General features: G+C 48.4%; 9 protein-coding genes across 9 annotated transcripts; 3 read left to right on the forward strand and 6 right to left on the reverse strand.

The window, feature by feature from the left end:
- Positions 1–305: 305 nt before the first annotated feature.
- N7479_005001 (uncharacterized protein) lies at positions 306–1998 on the forward strand (the record flags this gene model as incomplete). The annotated part of the gene is made up of 4 exons (XM_057252698.1): positions 306–490; positions 568–967; positions 1024–1365; positions 1420–1998. 4 exons carry the CDS (start codon positions 306–308, stop codon positions 1996–1998), a joined length of 1506 nt encoding a protein of 501 aa, XP_057112023.1.
- A 757-nt stretch (positions 1999–2755) lies between these two features.
- On the forward strand, positions 2756–4551 carry N7479_005002 (putative homogentisate 1,2-dioxygenase; the record flags this gene model as incomplete). Its single annotated transcript, XM_057252699.1, has 7 exons — positions 2756–2875; positions 2933–2955; positions 3028–3202; positions 3254–3856; positions 3912–4074; positions 4125–4247; positions 4304–4551. The coding sequence occupies 7 exons, from the start codon at positions 2756–2758 to the stop codon at positions 4549–4551; spliced, it is 1455 nt and encodes a 484-aa protein (XP_057112024.1).
- A 710-nt stretch (positions 4552–5261) lies between these two features.
- On the reverse strand, positions 5262–6595 carry N7479_005003 (NAD(P)-dependent alcohol dehydrogenase; the record flags this gene model as incomplete). Its single annotated transcript, XM_057252700.1, has 5 exons — positions 5262–5363; positions 5414–5464; positions 5532–5834; positions 5894–6315; positions 6373–6595. The coding sequence occupies 5 exons, from the start codon at positions 6593–6595 to the stop codon at positions 5262–5264; spliced, it is 1101 nt and encodes a 366-aa protein (XP_057112025.1).
- An 853-nt stretch (positions 6596–7448) lies between these two features.
- On the forward strand, positions 7449–8393 carry N7479_005004 (uncharacterized protein; the record flags this gene model as incomplete). The annotated part of the gene is made up of 1 exon (XM_057252701.1): positions 7449–8393. The coding sequence occupies one exon, from the start codon at positions 7449–7451 to the stop codon at positions 8391–8393; it is 945 nt and encodes a 314-aa protein (XP_057112026.1).
- Positions 8394–9695: 1302 nt separating this feature from the next.
- On the reverse strand, positions 9696–10980 carry N7479_005005 (serine/threonine-protein phosphatase; the record flags this gene model as incomplete). Its single annotated transcript, XM_057252702.1, has 6 exons — positions 9696–9768; positions 9823–9895; positions 9949–10482; positions 10546–10651; positions 10713–10754; positions 10819–10980. 6 exons carry the CDS (start codon positions 10978–10980, stop codon positions 9696–9698), a joined length of 990 nt encoding a protein of 329 aa, XP_057112027.1.
- A 599-nt stretch (positions 10981–11579) lies between these two features.
- On the reverse strand, positions 11580–12720 carry N7479_005006 (proteasome inhibitor PI31 family protein; the record flags this gene model as incomplete). Its single annotated transcript, XM_057252703.1, has 2 exons — positions 11580–12484; positions 12537–12720. The coding sequence occupies 2 exons, from the start codon at positions 12718–12720 to the stop codon at positions 11580–11582; spliced, it is 1089 nt and encodes a 362-aa protein (XP_057112028.1).
- A 329-nt stretch (positions 12721–13049) lies between these two features.
- On the reverse strand, positions 13050–14699 carry N7479_005007 (acyl-CoA dehydrogenase family protein; the record flags this gene model as incomplete). Its single annotated transcript, XM_057252704.1, has 3 exons — positions 13050–13386; positions 13439–13807; positions 13864–14699. 3 exons carry the CDS (start codon positions 14697–14699, stop codon positions 13050–13052), a joined length of 1542 nt encoding a protein of 513 aa, XP_057112029.1.
- A 441-nt stretch (positions 14700–15140) lies between these two features.
- Positions 15141–17597, reverse strand: N7479_005008 (phosphatidate phosphatase App1 family protein; the record flags this gene model as incomplete). The annotated part of the gene is made up of 1 exon (XM_057252705.1): positions 15141–17597. The coding sequence occupies one exon, from the start codon at positions 17595–17597 to the stop codon at positions 15141–15143; it is 2457 nt and encodes an 818-aa protein (XP_057112030.1).
- A 909-nt stretch (positions 17598–18506) lies between these two features.
- Positions 18507–20309, reverse strand: N7479_005009 (UV-endonuclease UVE-1; the record flags this gene model as incomplete). The annotated part of the gene is made up of 2 exons (XM_057252706.1): positions 18507–20024; positions 20091–20309. 2 exons carry the CDS (start codon positions 20307–20309, stop codon positions 18507–18509), a joined length of 1737 nt encoding a protein of 578 aa, XP_057112031.1.
- Between the last annotated feature and the right edge of the window lie 636 nt (positions 20310–20945).

Consider the following 20945-nt stretch of genomic DNA (forward strand, 5'->3'; position numbering starts at 1 on the left):
TCTATCTACAGAGTAGTTTTGCCATGTGGAAGATCACACTTTGTAAATATTTCCCGGTAGTAGAAATTAAAAAGAAAAGAATTCAATATTTCTCTACAATTCTTGAAATTATCCCTGGAAGTGCTCCCCACAAGTGTTCCCCGCAGCCCCACGAGCATGATCGTGCTAATATAGATTCGGGACTTGTTCGAAAGGACATCAGCCGTGATGGAGAGCCATGCCACCGCCAGGGTTACCAAAAATTGTCCGAGGTTCCCCAATCTGCTTTTGCCATCTATCCAATTCTAAAGCTCTGAGAGTTTACTATGGTGACCCCTGAAATTCAACACTCTGCCCTGAATGCCATATTCAAGGGCGTCCAGCGAGACGATCAAAATGTACCCGTTCATCAATTCCGTGGTATAAAATATGCCAGTGTGCCAGCACGGTTCGAAAAGGCCGAGCCTGTGCGTCGGTTTGATGGAGCCGTTGTTGATGCCTCAAAATACGGGTACGCTGCATTCACGCCACAAGACAGACACAGACACTTGAAATACAATTGAATTCATACACTGACATGTAATACAGTCCGAGATGCCCTCAACCGGATGTAGATGTCCGCCACCTCCTCCGTATTCCAGACGACTTCGTCATTGCCCCAGAAGCAGAGGACGAATTCGAATGTCTGAATCTAGAGATTACATGTCCCCCCATGTCTCCCACAGCAGGCTCGCTTCCTGTTCTTGTCTGGATACATGGCGGCTCTCAGATCGTCACATTCTGTTCTGCTGCCTCTAAGATTTGCGACCCGACCAAGATTGTTGCAGATTCTATCAAGGCAGGCAAACCTATCATCTTTGTGTCGATAAATTACCGCCTTAATATCTTCAGTTTTGGAGATGGTAAAGAAAAGAATTTGGCTCTGAAAGACCAGAGTCTCGGTATTGAGTGGGTGCGACAGAATATCGCTGGTTTCGGGGGTGATCCGGTAAGTCGTATACTCACCGTTTCCCGCAAATACGTATCTGTGCTCATTATGGGTAGGAAAATATCACTTTGTCGGGTGAAAGTGCTGGCGCTATCTATACCCATGCACATCTTATCACTGGTCCTCCTGTGAAAAGGGCCGTCATGGCATCTGGAACTCTCTATCTATCCTCGCCGCTACCAGTCGAAAAGGGCGAGGCCCTTATTAAAGGATTAGAGGCAAAGGTTCGGGAGCTTGGTCAAACTTCACTGCGCGAATCCTCCGTTACTGTGCTGGTTCAAGCACTGAGAGAGTGCAATGTGAATACAATGTGGATACAGGAGGAGCCTGAACTGGCTGGTTGGGAAACCAAACCCGAGCAGGTTGAGGAAGTGATGATTGGCGATGTTGAGTACGAGGTAAGTAAAGCCTTATCTGTACCTGGTCTGGAACACCATTAATCTGTGCTTTAGTCTGTTATTTGGCGGAACGGCGTCGAGCTCCTCGACGGAGAGACTATCTCGGCTTCATTCGACAATGATAAGAAATGGGGCGCCCAGCTTCGAAAAATGTATCAGGTTGTCGGTGATCGCCCGACTGCTGCGAAGCTGGGAGCTCTCGATCTTGTCAATGATATTCGATATACTCTTCCCGTCGAGGTCATCACCGACAAATTACGCCTAGCCAACAAGCGTGTTTTCCGATATGTGATAGACCAGTCCAATCCTTGGCAACCTTCAAGTCGTGCACACCATGCCGTTGATCTACTATTTCTCTTCGACGGCGTTGATCTATCGTTCAATCCTGCAGCTAGCGCGGTTGGAAAGGAGATGCGGGAGCGTTGGGTTCGGTTTGTCAATGGTGATGGACCTTGGTCTGCCAACTTGAGATTTGCTTTTGGACCTCTGGGTGAGTGCAAGGAGATTGATGAGTCGCAGGTCGCTGCTCGTCGGAGACTTCAGCATTGCAAGATGCTTAAGGAGGCAGGAACTGGCGCATATATGCCTATTGTCTTTGCTTTGACTGCAGGGAGAATTAGTCTGTTAAATTAGTCCAAGATGATAGATTAATATAGATCTAATCAAGTGAACGCCTAAATGAACTCCTGTCAGAATCATAATTTCACTAGCGTAGTTGTCTAGATTGCCAAGCTTGACCAGTTACCTCAATGGACCAACATCAATTCCTAACGCAAATTAATAATTCAACGACTTCACCTGTCCAGGTGACTTCAAGATTTCTAACATTTCGGCAGTTGATCCAACACGTTAATCCCGTCCAGATTCCACCAAAATAACCCTCACCTCCTAGCTTCTCCACACAGGCGGAGCCTCCACCGTTACTCAGCTTTGACTCATGTGGGGTCGCCTGGCGCCCATGAAACCAACCTACCTCCTCACATGAGAATGATGCTTTCTCCGCCATTCACTGCGTGAATCCGGTCCATCCGGGAGTTCGGCAAGTCGCTTGACCCCAACTTTGCCGATTTCCAGGGATAAAATTCACTCTGGGGTATCCAAGCGCCAACATCGCGTGTCCGCCTGATCCATTGTGGCCATGACGCAGCTTTCCGAGACACATCCGTGCTGTATAGTTCTCCCTGGGTGGTCGGATTCAATGGATCGATTTTCTGGGAATCTTGAATTGTGGTATTTCAATTTTGACTTGACCCCACAGGTCATGGTCTGATCGTTGACTGTGAAGTATATAGAGGTCTTGTTTCCCCTGGGTTTACTTGAAGAAGACGAATAAAGCAATCATTACTCTTCCTAGTCTGTTGATCCTAGGATTTCTAGCCATTTCATTACCATGCCTTCTACTGATTCCTTGTCGGACCCCAAGGAGTATCAAAAGATATTCCACTGGGCTGAGACCCAAAAGGATGGAACTATCCCTTCCTTCAGCACAAGACGTAATGATCCTTATGAGGTATGTTGCTTTATGGTATCTCCCAAACTATTAGGCCTCTCATTGACTCTTCTATAGTATCAATCTGGCTTTGGCAATGCGTACGTATAGTTGCATAACCTCCATCTCTATGATTAGCGATTTAAGATACTAATTTAGTACCTCTTGAACAGCTTCGCATCTGAAGCAATCCCTGGAACTATTCCACATGGCCAAAACAGCCCTCGCAATGTGAGGTTCGGTCTGTACGCCGAGCAGATCACAGCCACTGCTTTTGTCGCTCCACGACACTGCAATAACAAGGCGTGGCTATACCGTGTTCGCCCTGCTGTCGCTCACCAGGGATTTGTAAGTACTCTTCTTCTTGATTTTAGGTATCAGCACTGACATCTCTTGCAGACCGAACTCCCAGATAACAAAGACACTGAGGCAAACTTCCTGCCCCTGAACCCTCGCATCCATGTGTCCCCTACCCAGCTAGCATGGCACCCCTTTGATATCCCTGAAGGTGAAGAAGTCGACTTCGTTTCAGGACTGAAAACTGTCGCCGGCTCGGGTGATCCCACACTGCGCGAAGGCTTGGCTACACATGTCTACGTCGCCAACTCAAGCATGAAGAAGAAGGCATTCGTTAACTCCGATGGTGAATTCCTCATTGTTCCTCAGCAGGGAGCACTAGATATTCAGACTGAATTCGGTCCTATCTTTGTGCAGCCGGGTGAGATTGTTATTATTCAGCGTGGTATCCGCTTCAGCGTCAATCTTCCAGACGGTCCCTCGCGTGGATACATCCTCGAGGTCTGGGGTACACAATTTGAGCTTCCTGAGCTGGGGCCGCTTGGTGCTAACGGCCTTGCAAATGCGAGGGACTTTTTGACCCCTATTGCTCAGTATGAGGTGGTTCAAGAGCCCTGGGAAATTGTTTACAAGCTTGGCGGCAAGTTCTTTAAGAGCACTCAGAACCACAGCCCATATGATGTTGTAGCTTGGCATGGAAACTATGTGAGTTTGTCTCATTCTTATAGCATCAGATCTCGGTCAACTAATTTCGGTTTAGGTCCCCTATAAATACGACTTGACCAAGTTTGTCAACGTCGGCTCCGTCTCTGTTGACCACATCGATCCGTCTATCTTCTGTGTCCTCACAGCTAAATCCCGCGACCTCACCGCACCATTGGCCGATTTCCTCACCTTCTCTCCTCGGTGGGATGTTGCCTCACGTATGTCTGGTCAACTTATTGATTTATGAACATTGCTAACAATAACAAAGACACATATCGCCCTCCCTATTACCACCGTAACGCTGCATCCGAACTAATGGGTCTAATCTACGGCGATTATGGTGGCCGCTCGGATGAATTCAAGCCGGGTAGTGTGTCATTCGAATGTGGCAGTATGATCGCCCTGGAAATTTCCCGTCGAATAAGAGCCAATGCTGATGTTTTATAGTGGTCCCCCATGGCGTTGCCTACGAAGAGTTTAAGGAAGCTACTGTTAATACGCCACCAGTGATGCAGATATCCGAGGCATCGATTGCATTCATGTTCGAGTCTTGCCGCCCCTTCACAATTACCGATTATGCATGGAACAGCGATAAGAAGCACGAACATGAGCCTAAAATGTGGGATAGCTTGGTGGACAATTTCTCGAAGCACGCCAAGGAGATTGAAGTAACTTTGGCTAAGGCCAAGAAATAGTCTGGTTTGATACTTTCTACCATAGTGGTTTATTGTACATGTTCGAATATCTACTAGTTTTGTGCTGTTTGACCTGATTATTCAAAATTGAGCTGGATGAAGACCAACCGACCAGAGAGAATTACCCAGACAAATGTGTTATTGTGTAAGCCTATGATAAACCTCCAGGGCTCCCATCACCAAAACGGTTTCTGTGGGACTTGGAGCACCCCAGGACGATGATTGAGTGATCCTTATTAGTATGAACAATATAGTTGAAAGATCTTGCTTCAAATTTCTATGGTGATGTGAATGTTGTTCATGAGTAGTTAGTTTTAAGATTATATAGAAGTCCCTTCATATTTCCTACTATTTGCATTAGAGAATTTCCTTTAGACATATTCATTGAGTCGTCATAAAGACCAGTAGTACAGGTTTGAATGAGCACAGCATATGCCAGGGGAATAACGGGTATGTAGTGTGAGGGTTGCACAACATCTATAAACTGCAGCGAACATCGATCTAGGAAATCTATTACGGTTATCCCGTTTTACTTCAGGCTCATGTATAAGAATGATGACGAAAAACTGCAGGCCTCCCACTCAAAACTGTCAATAACGCAGTGCTTTACTCTTTCCAAACCAATACCGGCTTAACAAAATCCCCACATTTTAAGCTGGCCATTGCCTTTGGGTATTCGAAAGCCTGCTCAATCCGGTTAGTTGATTATTTCATGGATAGGTTTCATCAGGATCACAGACGTCAAAATACTGCACAAGTCGATCGATAGGGAAGATTCCTTCGCGATACCACTGAATCATTTGCGGGATACTCTGGAGCTAGGGTTAGTGAACATCCGAACGTGAGGGTGGCATATACATACAACACGAGGATCACAGTCTCCTTCGATACATCCAAGGATGGATCGACCTGACTGTATCGCCAGAACAGACTAAGTCAGTAAACGATACATCGCACTGGACCAGGTAATAATAACATACATTTAGATGTTCTGTAGCATTGAAGCTTAATTTATAGTCAAACGGCGGCGCGCCTATCAAGACCATCTTTCCTCGAAATTTTGTAGATTGGATACTCTGCTCTATGATAGCAGGGATGCCAGTAGTGTCTACCGCAATAGAAGCACCAGTGGGTATCAGGCTTCGAACAGCGACGTCCAGCGTGGAAAAGTCAGCAGCGCTCGTGTCGATCGTATGAGTCGCGCCCAGCTCTTTGGCTAGCTCGAGACGGGACTGGATTCGATCCACTACAATAATCGCTTTGCATTTCGTGATCTTCGCTGTCTTTACATATTTTGTCATCAGTCATATTCGAGTGTTTCTTGAGAGATACTAAAACTCACCATAAGAGCACCCATTCCCACTGCGCCCAATCCCGCGATCATAACAATGTCGTCCGGGCCGGCTTGGGTTATATTTGTGATCGCACCCATCCCAGTTTGAAATCCGCAACCAAGTGGAGCAAACAGCTTTAGCTCGCTGAGATCCTGAATGAGATCCTTGACATTAACCACGCAAGATTTGCTGGCGACACTGTACTGCGCAAAGCTAGACTGACCAAAGAAATGTGACCAAATCCTTTCGTCTCCGGTCTTCATGGATTCTTGCTGACCAAAATAGTTCTTGGGAACAAAAGTATCGCAATACGATGGGTGGGAAGCTTCACACTGCTCGCAAGTAGAGCAAGAATCGAAAGACAAAAGGATTGGATCTCCAACTTCCACAGAGTGGACATTTTTCCCCACAGCGCGAGCAACACCGGCGCCTGTTGAAAATCTTAATTATAACAGTTCCTTCAATCGTAGATTGTAAGAGTACATACCTTCGTGTCCAACCACCTTGGGATACTGAACACCAATTGCTCCAGGTGGGACCGATGAGAGGAGGACGTCTGTATGGCAGATCCCTGCAGCATACAGCTCCACTAGTACCTCGTCATCGCCTGGTTCACCGATCTGCACTTCCTCGAGCGACCAATTAGGTGTTGCAAGCTGGACTGGCTCCCGTGCTACAATTGCTTGGCTGTTCAATTTCGTGATCGTCATGTTTGTGTTTGTGTTGTTTGATATGAATATTTTAGCTTTCGATGCAATACCCTCTGTTTGGTCTAACTGTTAGATATCGCCGCAATCTACCCCGCGGATGTAGAAATATTGTGCTACTTGTGACCTTAGCGTCCCTCGGCTACAAAATACATTGCACTAATGCGCACTACAACCTAGCATATCTCCCCAGCTTGAGACGACTTGATGTTAAGCATGTATATGCTTGTCACTCCTAGATGCTACTAGTTATACCTAGGTAGTTATGTTTTCATAGCTTTTAGGTTGAAACCTTCCAAGGTTGGAAAACTCCAGACCGGATAGAGCCGCATCCCGTATAGGCTTCGTTGAGGATATATACAACTACCTTCTCAAATTAGAGGAATCTGACCCTATAATTGTTTAGATTTCTTAGTCCTAAGACCCCTTCAATAATATCAAGTTAATCGGTGGTCGGCGCTTCGGAGTCCGCGTAAATCCGGAGCGCGAGAGCGTCCCGACACCGATAGGTCCAATTCACGTCAAATTGGGCTGGAGACGGGGGAATCATAGATTTGTCGGGTCAAATACAGCCCGATCTATACAGTCTTGCTTTGTTTTTTTCTTTTTCAAAGGAAAATATAGAAGCTCAAGTATGTATATAAGACTTGGGCACCATGTGTGCACCTTACGTTGGATAGAATAGACCACAACATACGTTTTCCCCTTCGATCGGACCTAGGCCCAGTCCAATAAAAACGAATCTTTGACAGAATCACATGCTTGATCGAAGCAAGCAAATATATATCTAAACAGATCAAAGTTCGTGTTCCAACCCTTTGCCCTACAGTCAAATCATCTAACAAGCCCTAAGAAAATGGGGGGACCCTATATGCCTAGAACTGCCTCACTTGGGGGTCGACCAACAATTTCCCTCGATGTCCCAATATGCTCCGTCTTCCTCGCTCTTTTCATCACTGGCGCTGCCTGTCATATGACCCTGTTCCGTCGCAACCTCGCAAGGGGCCACAAGTTCGTTCCATCGGCCGCAACGTTCGGTTTCTGTATGTCGCGTATTATCGCAAATATCATTCGCATCGCCTGGGCCTGTTACCCGACAAATGTTAGAATCGCGATTGCAGCACAAATATTCGTCGCAGCGGGCGTGTTGGTGCTTTTCATCTTGAATCTACTATACGCACAGCGTATGGTCCGAGTTGTCTACCCAGTGCTGGGATGGTCCCGACCAGTATCATGGGCGTTCAAAGTACTGTATGCTCTTGTTGTGGTGACCATCATCATGGTCATCACTTGTGTTATTCAGACTTCATATACTCTCAACTCAAACACCCTTCGCATCGATCGCGACATCATGATCTATGGTCAGACCTACTTCTCCATCGTCTCGTTCATACCACTTCCTCTTGTCTTCTTTGTCCTTCTTTCTCCAAACAGAAAGCAAATTGAACAAGTTGGTTCGGGTAGCTGGGTCGTCAAAATATTCCTGGTCGGACTGGTCAGCGCATTGCTCTGCCTCGGCGCGTCTTTCCGTGCCGCTACCTCATGGATGCCACCTCGCCCTATCACGAACCCAGCCTGGTATCACAGCAAGGCTTGCTTCTATATCTTCAACTTTACTATTGATATTGTGGTTGTAGCGATCTTCTTCGTGGGTCGTGTTGACCAGCGATTCTGGATTCCGAATGGAAGCTCGAAAGTGCGTCACTACAGACGAGATGAGAGTAGTGAGAAAAACGTGCAAGCCACGCAGGATCTCGAGAGTATCAGCGTGTCTGAGGACATGACTGAAGAAACAAAGTAACCTGAGAGAACTCCATTCGAGCTGCCAGGGTGTGCTAATTTAATAGATAGAGCAATATCGTATGTATAGAATATGGTTAATGTCGGACAATCAATGAAGCCATGAATAGACTATTATATAAACTGGATGGTGGTGCAATGTATCTGAACTAGTAATATAACATCATCCCTCACACCAACACTAACCGGATCTTTATTAAGGACCATCATTACCACCTTCACAATGTGGGAAGAAACTGCAAAGCCGTATCACGATGGCCTGGCAATATTATGTGGTCTAAATTCGACAAGGTCAGATCCCTACAAAAAGATAGAACTTTCTTCGTTGGGCAGTCTCGATGTAGTTGTCACGGTTCTTCCAATAAAAAAAAGGTAAAGTAGAGGTTTATGGGGGCCTTGATCTCCGTCTTAAGCAAGGCTGTTCTCATCTGTTCCTAGTTGGAGGGGTTTTTTTTAGTGGCCATTTAAGCTCAATCATAGTGATCTGGCAGTGCAGTATATTTCGGCAAGACTGTTGTCAATTTACCCTCCATTCGATGTAGGAAAGTCTGGCGGAAGGCTCTGCTTGGGGGTCACCGTTTTTAGCATTCTTGGCTTAAATGACTTCACAGATACAGTCGTATCTATTTCCACACATTGTGTATTCCCATGGACAGTCGCCGCGACGACTAAAGCATGGTTGGTGACCATGACGCATACCGCCATGTGTTCGTGAACCAGAAGAGCCGCTTTCCCATGTTGATATGGCACTCATTTGAGGCGCAGACATCGACCAGAATCTTGTTCTCTTATTCAAGACGACCCATGGACGGCTGTTTGATACTGCAGCGAGTTTTAACCGGCTGATGATACTGGCCAGTAGTTTGGGGAACTGGGATTTTAGAGAACAGACTTGATTCTTGAGGACAAGCCGAGCGCCGGGAAATCCTAAGCAATGATGAGACGTCTAATAAAGCTGCAGGCAGCGCCCAACGGTATGCCAGTTATTCAAAGAGAATGATATAAAATTTCAGCCTTCCATGCGTATATCTCAGCTCTTAGTGATACCAACGAGAGCTCTGGTATCTCAATTAACCAGAAAAGGTATCCACCCGCAAATCCGGAATATACTCGGGCTGCCCCTAGGGTATTCCTATAGTCTCGTGGAACTGGGTCTTGCAAATGGTCTTTTATTTTCATGATTGGTATCAACAAGTGGCCAGGCATCGAACCATACAGAATTAAGTAGGCGAGAGCCCTGTTCGATTGCAACTCCCATTCACCGCCAGTCCAATTGCCTCTCGAAGGACAAAAATGAAATCTATCAAAGGAAATAGTCAGGTGTGCGCCTCGATACCATAGGTTCTCCCGCTCGGGGGCAAGGATCGAATTGTAGGCTGGATAATGTCAGTAGGATATCGAAGAAATGAGAAACTGCAGGCTGTCCTCACAATGTGTATTTCAAATGCTCGTCAATCTCCATAATGGCGGCCTGGTTACCGCAGCGATAACAGTAATTTGGTGCTGTAGTCTGGTTAATCTTTTAGTCCATCCAGGTCGAGCGATGAAAAATATACCTGAGAAAATCGTGACCACGTTCCGATCCTGCGACCAATTATATCCTTCCATCACCAATTGATGGGCACGTGCCACAAGAGTCAAGCCGTTGTTGTGGTTGAAGGCTTCAGAAATGTCCTGTCCGAACGTGTATCCAGCACCTCGAGGAGAGATTCCCCATCCACATCGGTCATCTGGATCACTCCAGAGCAAGTCACACATAGGACCCTCGTGGGGAACTTCTTGGATGCGATCAAGCGACCGGATGTTGTCGAGAGTGTCAATGGACGGACTCAGTCCTCCGTGAAGACAGAAAATCTGGTTTTCAATGAGAGCAGTGAGGGGAAGGTAGTCGAAAAGGTCGGTGAAGTATTTCCACACGTTGGCATTGCCGTATTTGCGGAGACATTCGTCATAGAATCCGTAGACCTGTGTGATCTGTCGGGACTCGTGATTTCCACGGAGGATGGTAATACGCTGCGGATAACGGATCTTCAGCGAGACCAAAAGAGTCACCGTCTCAACTGAGTAGTAACCACGGTCGACGTAGTCACCTATATCAAGAAAAATTAAAAACGTTACCCCAAACCACGTTCATCCGACCGTTGTCCACTCACCCATGAAAAGGTAGTTTGTATCCGGGTTAGGACCCCCAATGCGGAAAAGCTCCATTAAGTCATGGAACTGTCCGTGTATGTCACCGCAGACTGTCACTGGGCATTTCTATCGGATAAGTCAGTTGGCTGGGCGGGCAGGGCAACAACCCGACCGAGAAATAACATACCACTGGCTGCACATTGGATTCCTCCTGCAATACCTCTCTTGCCTAAAGACGCAGAAATGATCAACTTGAACTCATTCTAATCAATCTGTCGACACAAGAAACCCACCCGATCGCACAGCCGCCGCACGTCTTCCTCCGCTAATTGCTTGCAAGTCATCAAACTCTCGATCCAGCCGTCCAAAGTCGGTATGGACCCCGGGTCGCTTGTTGGCGACAGGTGGTGTGGCTCGGGGGACCGCGCAGTATCGATTTCCATGTTGTTATCCATTGCGTCGGTATGCTCAGCTGGCTGAAAAGGAGGGGCCAGCTGGGGAGGGGCGGTCTCGTGAGAAAACAACGGAATTCGTGAACGGGCGCAGGTATCGTGGGGTTAGAAAATATGTGGGATAATTACGCTCCAGATGGAAATTCAATTAAAAACAACTTCCCAAGATTTGGCAAGGGATAAGGGGATGGGACTTTGGAACGCGAGAAAGGGAGAAGAGATGGGAGTTCGGGAAGGTCAAGTTGAGTGGTGAACAAGGCGCCACACTTCAGCCACACACCGCTTTCTCCAGGGCTGCCTACGTAATTATCAACTATGTACTGGAGTGGGCCATTATACAGGAACGACCACAGGGTTTATACTATCTTTACTATAAAGATAGTATGTGTTAGACATCTGAACATACAATAAAATAGGCGCTAGGAAGATGTTTTACACGATGCACCAAAAAATGGCATAGCGGAAAAGACGCCAAAAAGGGCCATTGAGATGTGGCTGTAGCCTCTTGTTATTCATCTTACTTTTGAAACGGACTCAGGTCATTTAGCAACAAAGGAGTTGCCTTCTTCTTCTTTATTTCAGTCTCATTTTCTCGTCATTCGTTAGATAATGTCCCCGCCAAATCCACCACCAAACCCACCAAAGCCGCCCCCACCTCGTCCATTTCCATTATTACCGAAGGGTCCTCGATTACGACCAACAGGTGGCTCACCTGGTCCTACTGGATCATATCTTGCACCGGGAGGTACACGGGGGTCATATCCACCATTACCAGCTCCTCCTCCGCCGAAGAGAGGGTCATCAAATGTAGGATGCATACCCCCGCCACCTGAACCAAAGCCAGGGCCCATAGGTCCGCGCAAAGGGTCATGGGGACCAAGCCCTGCCGGGTAGAGATCTCGTTCCCCGATGTTGTATGGGTTTCTGCCTCCAATTCCTCCTGGATATCCTGGGTATCCTCGCGGGGGCCGGTTGATCTCAAACTCATCTTCGAACCCGGGCGGAGCAAAGTCTGGTGGGTTGGATCGGCGGGGAGCTGCTGCCAAGGGATCATCGAATGGGCGTGGACGTGCAGGCTGGGGAAGGGAGCCATCCTGTAGAATATCCGGTTGTCTTTCTTCTTGTAGCCTTGCTCTGGGCGGCTGGGTTGGATCTTCATACCCCTCTTTGTACAAACCGGGTGCAAGTTTCTGGATGACATTGATTTTGAACAAACCCACCAAGTCGCCTAGTCGAGCTGGCGAGATAAAAACATCTCGCAGGGATGCGGTTATATTTGCTGAGGAAGATACAGGAAGCGCAGAGGTGGAGATGTAGTCTTTGGTGGGAATGTCGAACGAGCTAGTCCGGTCATCGCCCAAGGCTAGTGCAAATATGACTGCATTATTCCCCAGCCGACTCACTTTGAGTAGATATTGCATCGAAGACTGCGCATGTGCGTAGCGAAAGGCAAATGTATCGTTAGCGTTCCATTCTGCGGGGAGGGAAGGTGTATCTGTATATTTTTCTGGAGAAGTCAGTAAGAGTCCACTGATGGGATTGAAACAGAATTGACATACCTAAGTTGTGATCTTCACCGAGACCGACCAGTCTGAAGTCAACTGCTACCATGCATGCATGGCCGATCAGAGCCACAGCCTCATATGGTGTTGTGAGATTGGGCTGTCTGTCCCCTGCGGGCTGGATAGCTTTCACAGCAAGGTCGAGGATATTATCCTGGCGAAGAGCATCCGCTGGTGCCATTTTTGGCAAAATGCGTATATTTCAGATGTGCAGTACTAAACGACAGAGAATCTGAAATATCTTAAGAGATGGGGTGGTGATGCGGCTCGCTGATGCCCAAGGTGACCTCACCAGGAGCTAGCCGCTTTTGGAAGATGTGGCGTCGGCACAAAGATCGCCCGCTCCAGCTATCTGCCTGCCCCGCTTGCCTTTTCTATTTTTGGCCATGCCGAGGGTTGTACAGAGTAGTATGTACTCCGTACACAAAACATACATATGTACAAGCACTACTCCGTATTTGTTGATGAATAGAATATTTGATTGATAGATTCGCCCAAGAAGCTCGCCCTTTATAACATCGACTTCGGGAAATTCTTCATTGCCTGCCGCACTCCCAAATCTGCCAAAATCTCCTCGGTTCCACCCAAGATCGCATCGAACTTATATGTGCGATGGAACATCTCAATGACCTTGCCCATTCCTGACTGAGTGATACCACGACCACCAAAGATGTTCGTAGCGAGGCTGGCAATCTCACCTGCAGCTTGGGTACAGTGTGACTTGAGCAGTCCAATAGGTCCACCCAGATGCTTCGCTTGCTCGGCGTATGTCATGTTGCACATCTGGTAGGCGATAGACTCAAGCCATGCCTGGTTAGACTCGGCGAGGGAGATCATACGGGCAAGCCTGTTAGATGTCAGGAGAGAAATAACGGCGGGTAATGATTCAAGAGACTCACTTCTGACGAATAACTGGTTGTTCAATCAACTTCTTGCCAAAGACAATGCGCTGGTTGGACCATTTCATTGTCTCTTCGACAACCACCATGGACATGCGGGCAACTGCAGCCACCATCATAAAGCGTTCGTGGTTGAAATTACTCATGATAACGGCAAAACCCTTATGCTCCTCGCCCAGGAGATTCTGAACCGGAACCTTGACATTCTCAAATTGAACGAAAGCAGTAGCAGCAGCAGTCGAGTATGAGGTCTTGATCTGCTTGGTCTCCACACCCTCGCCGCGAGGAATCAAAAGCACTGTGAATCCCTTCTCGGTACGGCAACCAGTAACAAAGTAGTCGGCGAACATGCCGTTTGTGATCCATTTCCTAGACAATGTTAGCACAAATCTCTTAACTGAACCAGCAAATGTGGTCTAACTAACTTTGTTCCGTTGACAATATAGTGTTTCCCATCAGGGGTCTTCTCTGCGGTTGTCTTCAGACCCGCCACATCGCTACCAGCAAAGGCCTCTGTGATAGCCAAACACATCTTCTTCTGGCCCGACAAGACCTCCGCATTGAGGCGCTCTTTGAGTACAGGATCGTGCAGCCATTGCTGGACAGCTGTCAAACTAATAGCCATACCGGCCATATTGCCATCCTGGAAGCCTCTGGCATTGGCACGGACCAACTCCTGTACTACAATCATATCGTGGAGATAATCAAACTCCTTTCCGTCCACAACTCCACCGAGCAAGGTGCGGTTGTGCAGATGCTTTCCGGGGCCCAATCGCATAGCAAGAATATTTGTCTCGGCCATACGGTTGATTAGCTCTTGGCTGATGTAAGTGCCATCCTGCTCTTTCTCTTGTGCTTCGGGTGTCACATATTTATCTGTGAACTCCCGGACGGCCTTTTGCAGCCGTCGGTGGGTCTCCTTGTAGTAGGGAGACTTGAACTGGGGTCGCAGCCATAGGGGTTCGGCATAGGGCACGGGACTTAAAGCTCCAGGGACGGGCACAATGACCTCGGGCTTTTCGCCTTCGATCACACCAATGCAAAGCTGGTCACGGTATTTCTCCAGCACCTCCTGGCGGTGCAGGTTGTAGAAATCGGTTGTTGCATCCTGGCCAGCAACCTGAGCGAGTACAACGGCACCACCGGGATGGGCGTCGACAAAATCAGTCAAATCATAGACTTGGTGGTCGATGATACACCAAAGGGAATCCTCGGTGTTGTGCTTCGCGACCTCTGCACGCGTGAGAGTTTCTGATGGCATGTTTGGGTATGGAGAAAGGGGGGAAATAATGGGGGACTAGAAGTAAATACCCCAGACTATAAGTTGCCAATCATACCGCCGCTGATTCAAATTGAGCCGAGGCCCGAAAAACAGTGTGATGTCAGCATGGTGTTTCAGTTGGACCCAACAGTCTACAAAGTACCAACGAGGACCTCGGGAACTTCCGATTATTGATCGACCAACCGTATGATGTAGAATCAATGTTTTCGCCAATGACAGTATACAGAAAGGGCCTATATACTGGTCGTGAACGTGTGGTCGGATCGTGCATACTAACCTTGTTGCTAAAATATATCTCATAATTCAACGCGACCGTGTGGGCAGTTCTTAGGGATTACGAAGAACTCGATTGGGATAAATGGGGTGTATTCATCTATACATTTTGAGATATCATGCTCAAACTCCTCAATAATCCCCCTTTTAACGACCACGCTTGACATCTTTCATTGCCTCCTTCATTAACCACGCACATACAGGCTCCGCATCGCTTCCGACCCGCCAACTACCCAGCACAACGCCGTGTTGTTCAAGGACTTCGCTTGCACGATCCCAACGACGTCGCCAAAGCTCTTCGCGCTTATTTGGAAGGGGCGCAGGCGGCACGCCCGACTCGCCATTGGATTCTGCTCTCCCGAGTGAGAGGCTCGATTGAGATCCTGAGAAATTGAGTCGGTCGCTTGCATATTGGAACCCTTGGTATGCAGCCTGGGCGGCAGCCGCTGGGTATGATTGAATACCACTCGCAGGGGTCCGAGCCGGCGTAGTTGATGCACTGGAGGGATCTGAGCTGGTGGTCGAAGACCCGGTGGTTGTGCGACGTGGAGGAGGGCGAGGTGGCGGTGGCTTGGCGCGTGTAGCTTGCGGTTGAGTCTGAGAGCCCGCGAAACCATCATCGAGGCCTTTGAGCCACGAGGAAGGAATCTCATTCGTTGATGTCCCAGTGCTACTCTGAGAGATTGAAGGCGAGGGATCTACATCAATCAATGAATCTTTCTTGGGTACCCCACGTCTGGGTGGTACAGGCGGGACTGGTTTGCGCCTGGGTGCCTCTTGTATTGGCGCTGGTTTGGAGTCTTTTTCTGGCTCGTCAGAATGTGTAGCAACATTGCGCAGAGAGGATGGTCTGGAACTCTTGGCCAAATCAGCTGGAGTAGAAACCATGCGTAGTGCAGAAGGTTTGATTGGTTTCGCCGGGCGTGGCCGTGAAGTGGTGGGGTGGGTAAGCCCCGCTGGTGGTGGCTGATCGCCGATGATGAGATCTGTGAGATCAATCAAGTCCTCAAGGTCAAGATCGCTTGGATTTGGATCACGATGGCCTATGGGCACTGAAGAGTCGACAGCGGCCGTGCCACCTCGAGGTGGGAGCGTCGGTCTGTTGGAAACAGCGTCCGTGTGGTCCACCATATTTGGTGAACTGTGACTGCGTTTAGACTGGTCAAGATGGCCAACGGATTTGTCAAAGAACTTCTGGTTTTCCGAGGTTGTAACATCACGAATGAAGATTCCCAGGATCCGGCCAGGATTTGCCAAGACAATCTCAGTATAAACCTCCAGATCAGCTTCGCCGCTGTCACCGACAAGTATGAATTTTCGTTCTGGGAAGTCACGCAGAATTTGTTCTAATGATGCCCGTTTTCTCTCTGCGGTGGGCTCAAATATTCCTTGAAGCATGCCCGAGTACTGTTTGAGGTGGAAGGAGCCCGGAGGCAATCCCACCATCTTGAAGTATCTCTCAAGGAGAGGATACAATTGCCAGGGAGCATTCGACACATAGTGAATTTGCACACCCTGATCGGCCAGTTTGCAGTACCAGTCGCTGACTCCTTCCACTGTAAGTTCATCCAATTCACGGACAAAAGTATTGCGGAACATCTCTTTCGCTCCACTGGCAATGGCTGAGTGCTTTACTGTATCATCGATGTCACTGATCAAACTGATTCCAACCGGATCAATGACCTCAATTGGCTTTGCGACAGACAGGTCCTCAGATGCCAACACGCGAATATGAGTTGGTACAAATGGCAGTGTAGCGCGAAGAGTAAAGTGGCCTGATTCATCCGTCGTGATATTTCGAGACTTGCTCTCATTGTCGTCGAAGAAGAACACCGTCACTGGCATACTCCCAACAGGATTCGTCAAAAATGGACGAAGTCTTTCCATCAGATGGGCATTCGCTATAGACAATTCATCTTTACTCAATGGTGCACCATGATGTTGTTCTTGCTCGGCATGCGAGCCTTTCCAAGCCGGGTCTGCTTCCTTCTCAGCCGTGGCGACTAATGTTTGGACCTCCTTGTCGATGTATTCATCATGCCCCTTCCCAGGCACCTTACCGTCACTTTCATCATTTGTATTTCCACTTGGTGCAGAGATCCCGCTCAGCTTCCTGGCCAGGGCAATCATCAACCGGTGCTTTCGGCTCATCGGTCCCCGACTAGGAGAGTAAATCCAGCCACGCACATCAACAGCCACGACTGCATCTTCAGTCTCTGTTGCATCCCAATTAGGTGTAGCAGGTTCATCATCTTCGTGGGCAGCACCCCGATATTCATCAATAGTTTCTGACCACGAGTCACGCCGCGGACGTGTGCTGGTACTGGTGCTCTTCTTCCCTGTTAATTTCCTAGCATAACTGGGGAAGACCACCATCTCCTCGTCACCTGACCGTGCAATTTCCACATCCGGAAAGGCACCGGGGGTATTATAGTAGTCCTCATCGTGTTCATTCTTTTGTCCCGACCATTGTGAGGTATACGCCTGGCGTAGCTCATTTGCCGCTTTGAAATACTCGTAGACCTTTTTTCGGCGACTACCAGGGGCAGCAGCACCATCGCCATTACCTGGCCCCCATGTTGATGAAAGTCCGGATTGCGACATCAAGTCTATTGTTGTATCCTTCGGTCCGTGGCGGGGCTCGCGGTTCGACTTCGGGTGTCTTGCAGGTAGGCTGTTACCGGCTGCTACTGTAGATTTCCACGTCCTTGACCGTCGCCGGGTTCCGAGAAGATATTTCACAAGGCGTCCGCCAAGTCTGCTATCGCGTGTAGCGAGTCGCGCTTGTCGCTGGACAATCGCTTGATAGACCCGCGACTGAGCCCGGTGTCGGAGCGCGGGGAGGGTCTCGTGCCGAATGCCCCAGAGACGGGATTGGGCTCGCCTGGTTGCGTGTGCGCCAACTAACAGACGAAGTATATTTGAGAGTTTGCTGGGTCGAGGTTCGCGAGGGAAGGAAGGGGAAAGGATGGTAGGCGGACGTCTGGACAGAGAGGGCCTCGACCGGAGGATTGGCCAACGGAAGCGTGGTTTAGGCGCCAGGATCTCGTGTGGTATGATGTACGAGTAGGATAAAAGTATTCCGAATGAAAATGAAATGCCAAGTCGAGTAAGGCTGGGCTATGTAGAAAGTTGATTCGCTGCGGGGAAGAGATCGGCCATGACGATGATTATTCGGATGGTCTCACCGCGTTGCAACCGAAGATCCTGGCTAGGATATTATTACATTTGTGCACTTTTTTATAAATTTTATGTTCAATTAGCTTATCATTAAGTATAATCGTCTATAATATGATGAAACCTTCTATTCGGACATATCTATAATATGTTATGTAGAGAGCCATGCCTCTGCCTACATCTGAGGCCCATATGAAAGCAGGAAACAGATACACAAGTGCATTCAATGTTGACGAAATGCATTTTGGATCTATAATATAGCTGTGAACCCTCTTGTTAAAGATCCTGTGAAGGAAAAAGATCGTATACTAATATACAAGAACTACCAAGTGCCAATTATGCACTGTCCTCGGTGTAGTTCACTCTCTTCGCACGTGAACTTCGTCGCGAAAGTGATGTCGAAACTGGAGTACTGTCTAGTTCCACTGGAATCTCTTCAGACTCTGGAGTAGACTCAATATCTGAAGCCTTGCGCTTGTTGCGGGCCCTGGTCGACGGACGCATGCGTCTGACGGGCTTTTTTACTGGCGTTTCTATCTTGATAGGTATATCTAGGGGAGCATCGTCTGCCACAGACTCAATCTTACCCTTTTTCGAGGTGCTTTTCTTGGGACTTGGTGTAGCTCTAGGCTTCACAATTTTCTTTGCCGGTCGGAGCCATTCTTCCATACCCTCAGGCCAGTAGACTCTGCGATCCGGTCCACCCATTCCAACTTCTTCATCTGGGATGGTGCGAGGCGGTGGCATTGATCCTTCTAGGTCCACGAAGGCCCCGTTCTTCTTGGACTTTTTGGGTGGTTTGTGGGGTTGGTTTTCGTCAAGGCGCATGAAGGGTATCATGTCGTTCACAAGATTGTAGCCAGGGAGTTTGAAGTTTCTCATCAACTCAAATACGGCTTGTTCTTTATCCTTGGCCTCAATCATAAGATCCATGGTGGGCGAACAAGGGGGCAAAGTACTAACGCGGTCACTGTGTTTGCGCCGTTGGCGCAGGGTGATGGCAGGTGCAGTTTGTTCGGAATAATGCATCTTTTGGGTGATATTTTTCCGAGCCCATGTTGCTGATATACGCTCGTAGAGGGGTATAATGTCCTCGGTGCCTTCACGGACCTCATTGGCGTCAAAAATGATATTATGGTGGTGGTAGTCGAGGACAAGAGGGATATTGAGCTCCTCGCAAATAGGCAGTAGATCGTGAACGGACCAGCTAACGTCGTCATTCTCCAGAACCAATCTGTTTTTGATGTCCTGCGACAACATAGCGTAATTCTCTCGGAACCGATCTAGTGTCGCAGCCTTATCACCAAACACTCCGCCCATATGAAGGATCATGACCGCATCGCGGTCCAGCTGTGGGGGGAGTTTGAGTAGCCGGAGCATCTCCGAGTGATATTCGAGATCGCGAGTAGAATTCTCGATAACTTCTTTCCTGGGTGATCCGAGTTGGGTGAATTGGCCGGGGTGAACCGACACCCGGTGTCCGAGTTCTGCAACCACGCGTCCTACATCTGCCAGCTTATCTGAAGCGAACGGCGCCAGCTTATAGCCATATTCCTTGTGACTGGCAAATGGGAACATCTCACTGCTGAGTCGCATGAACTTGATGCCATACTTGTCATTCCAACGAATGATTTTGACCAAATCGCGTACATTCGCCAAGCCTAGTCCCTCCACGAAGGCTTGCCCGCGAGCAACATCGGCTGGTTGGTCGCGGTCTGGACGATTCTTAATCGGGTGTGTGGGCTGATCGGGGTCTTGAAGCGGGTGTCGATTTTCGATTATAGAGGCGATTCGACATGTTCGAGAACAGAATACGGAGGGTGTTGAATAGCGAAGATACGTATTTAGACACGCCTATTCAAATCAGAACCTGGGATCATCGGAGAGAGGGTCTATCATGCGCAGCACGGCGCAACTCACATATCCTAATCTGCCTTTCCAGGGAAGGGGAAGGTAGCTGCTGTTCACCGGGGGTGGTCGGCCGAGCGCCTCTTTCAGCTCTTCCGCCTCAACGGGGATGTCTTCGTCTGATTCCGGGTCCAATGCAGCCTCTGCCTGGTCAGCAGGTAAGGTTATATCTCCATTGAGGATATCTGCCGGCTTTGTCTCAGGTCCAGGCGTCTCAGTCGCCCTGACCATATCTTCTGGATCTAGATATCTTGGTCCTGGGCCAAGATCCTGCGAATACGCATGTGATGATGTAGATCCTAATATTTTTAAGGGATGTGTAACACTTTTAAACAGGAAGCGCAGGCAGTGTGCTGTATGACGAGCATTGTGGATTGGGGCGAACGATCTGGTTCTCGATGACGTATGTCGACTCTGTTGGCGTTGGGTAGCTTCCAAGGAATTGACATGGATAGACAGACCTTGCAGCAGCCGAGCAAAAGACCGACACATTCAGTGGAATTTCGGAGGTCAAGCAGTGTTGGGAGTTTAGAGAAGTTCGTAAGGGCGGAATATTCCATAACGCGCTAATGCGCTAATCAACGCGACTGACCGCGGTCCACCGACTGAACCTATCAACCTCGTGAACATCAAAACTACAATTTGATATAATCATATCTGTAATTTCTTCCGGAATTGCTGGACATTTAGTTCTACCTAATCTATGCTATATGTCTCCGGCCCCATATGGCAAACGTACCTCTGAGGATTGTACATCGACATACCGCCAACATCTTCATCGGTTGCATGAGGTAGAAGAACATTGAACTTCCCGAATGACAATATAGTACTTGTACTACCTATACTGTGCATATAACATTGTCTTTG

The sequence above is a fragment of the Penicillium vulpinum genome (assembly GCF_028829585.1).
Source record: "Penicillium vulpinum strain IBT 29486 chromosome Unknown utg000002l_segment0_segment0, whole genome shotgun sequence".
In the NCBI taxonomy this organism is placed as follows: Eukaryota; Fungi; Ascomycota; class Eurotiomycetes; order Eurotiales; family Aspergillaceae; genus Penicillium; species Penicillium vulpinum.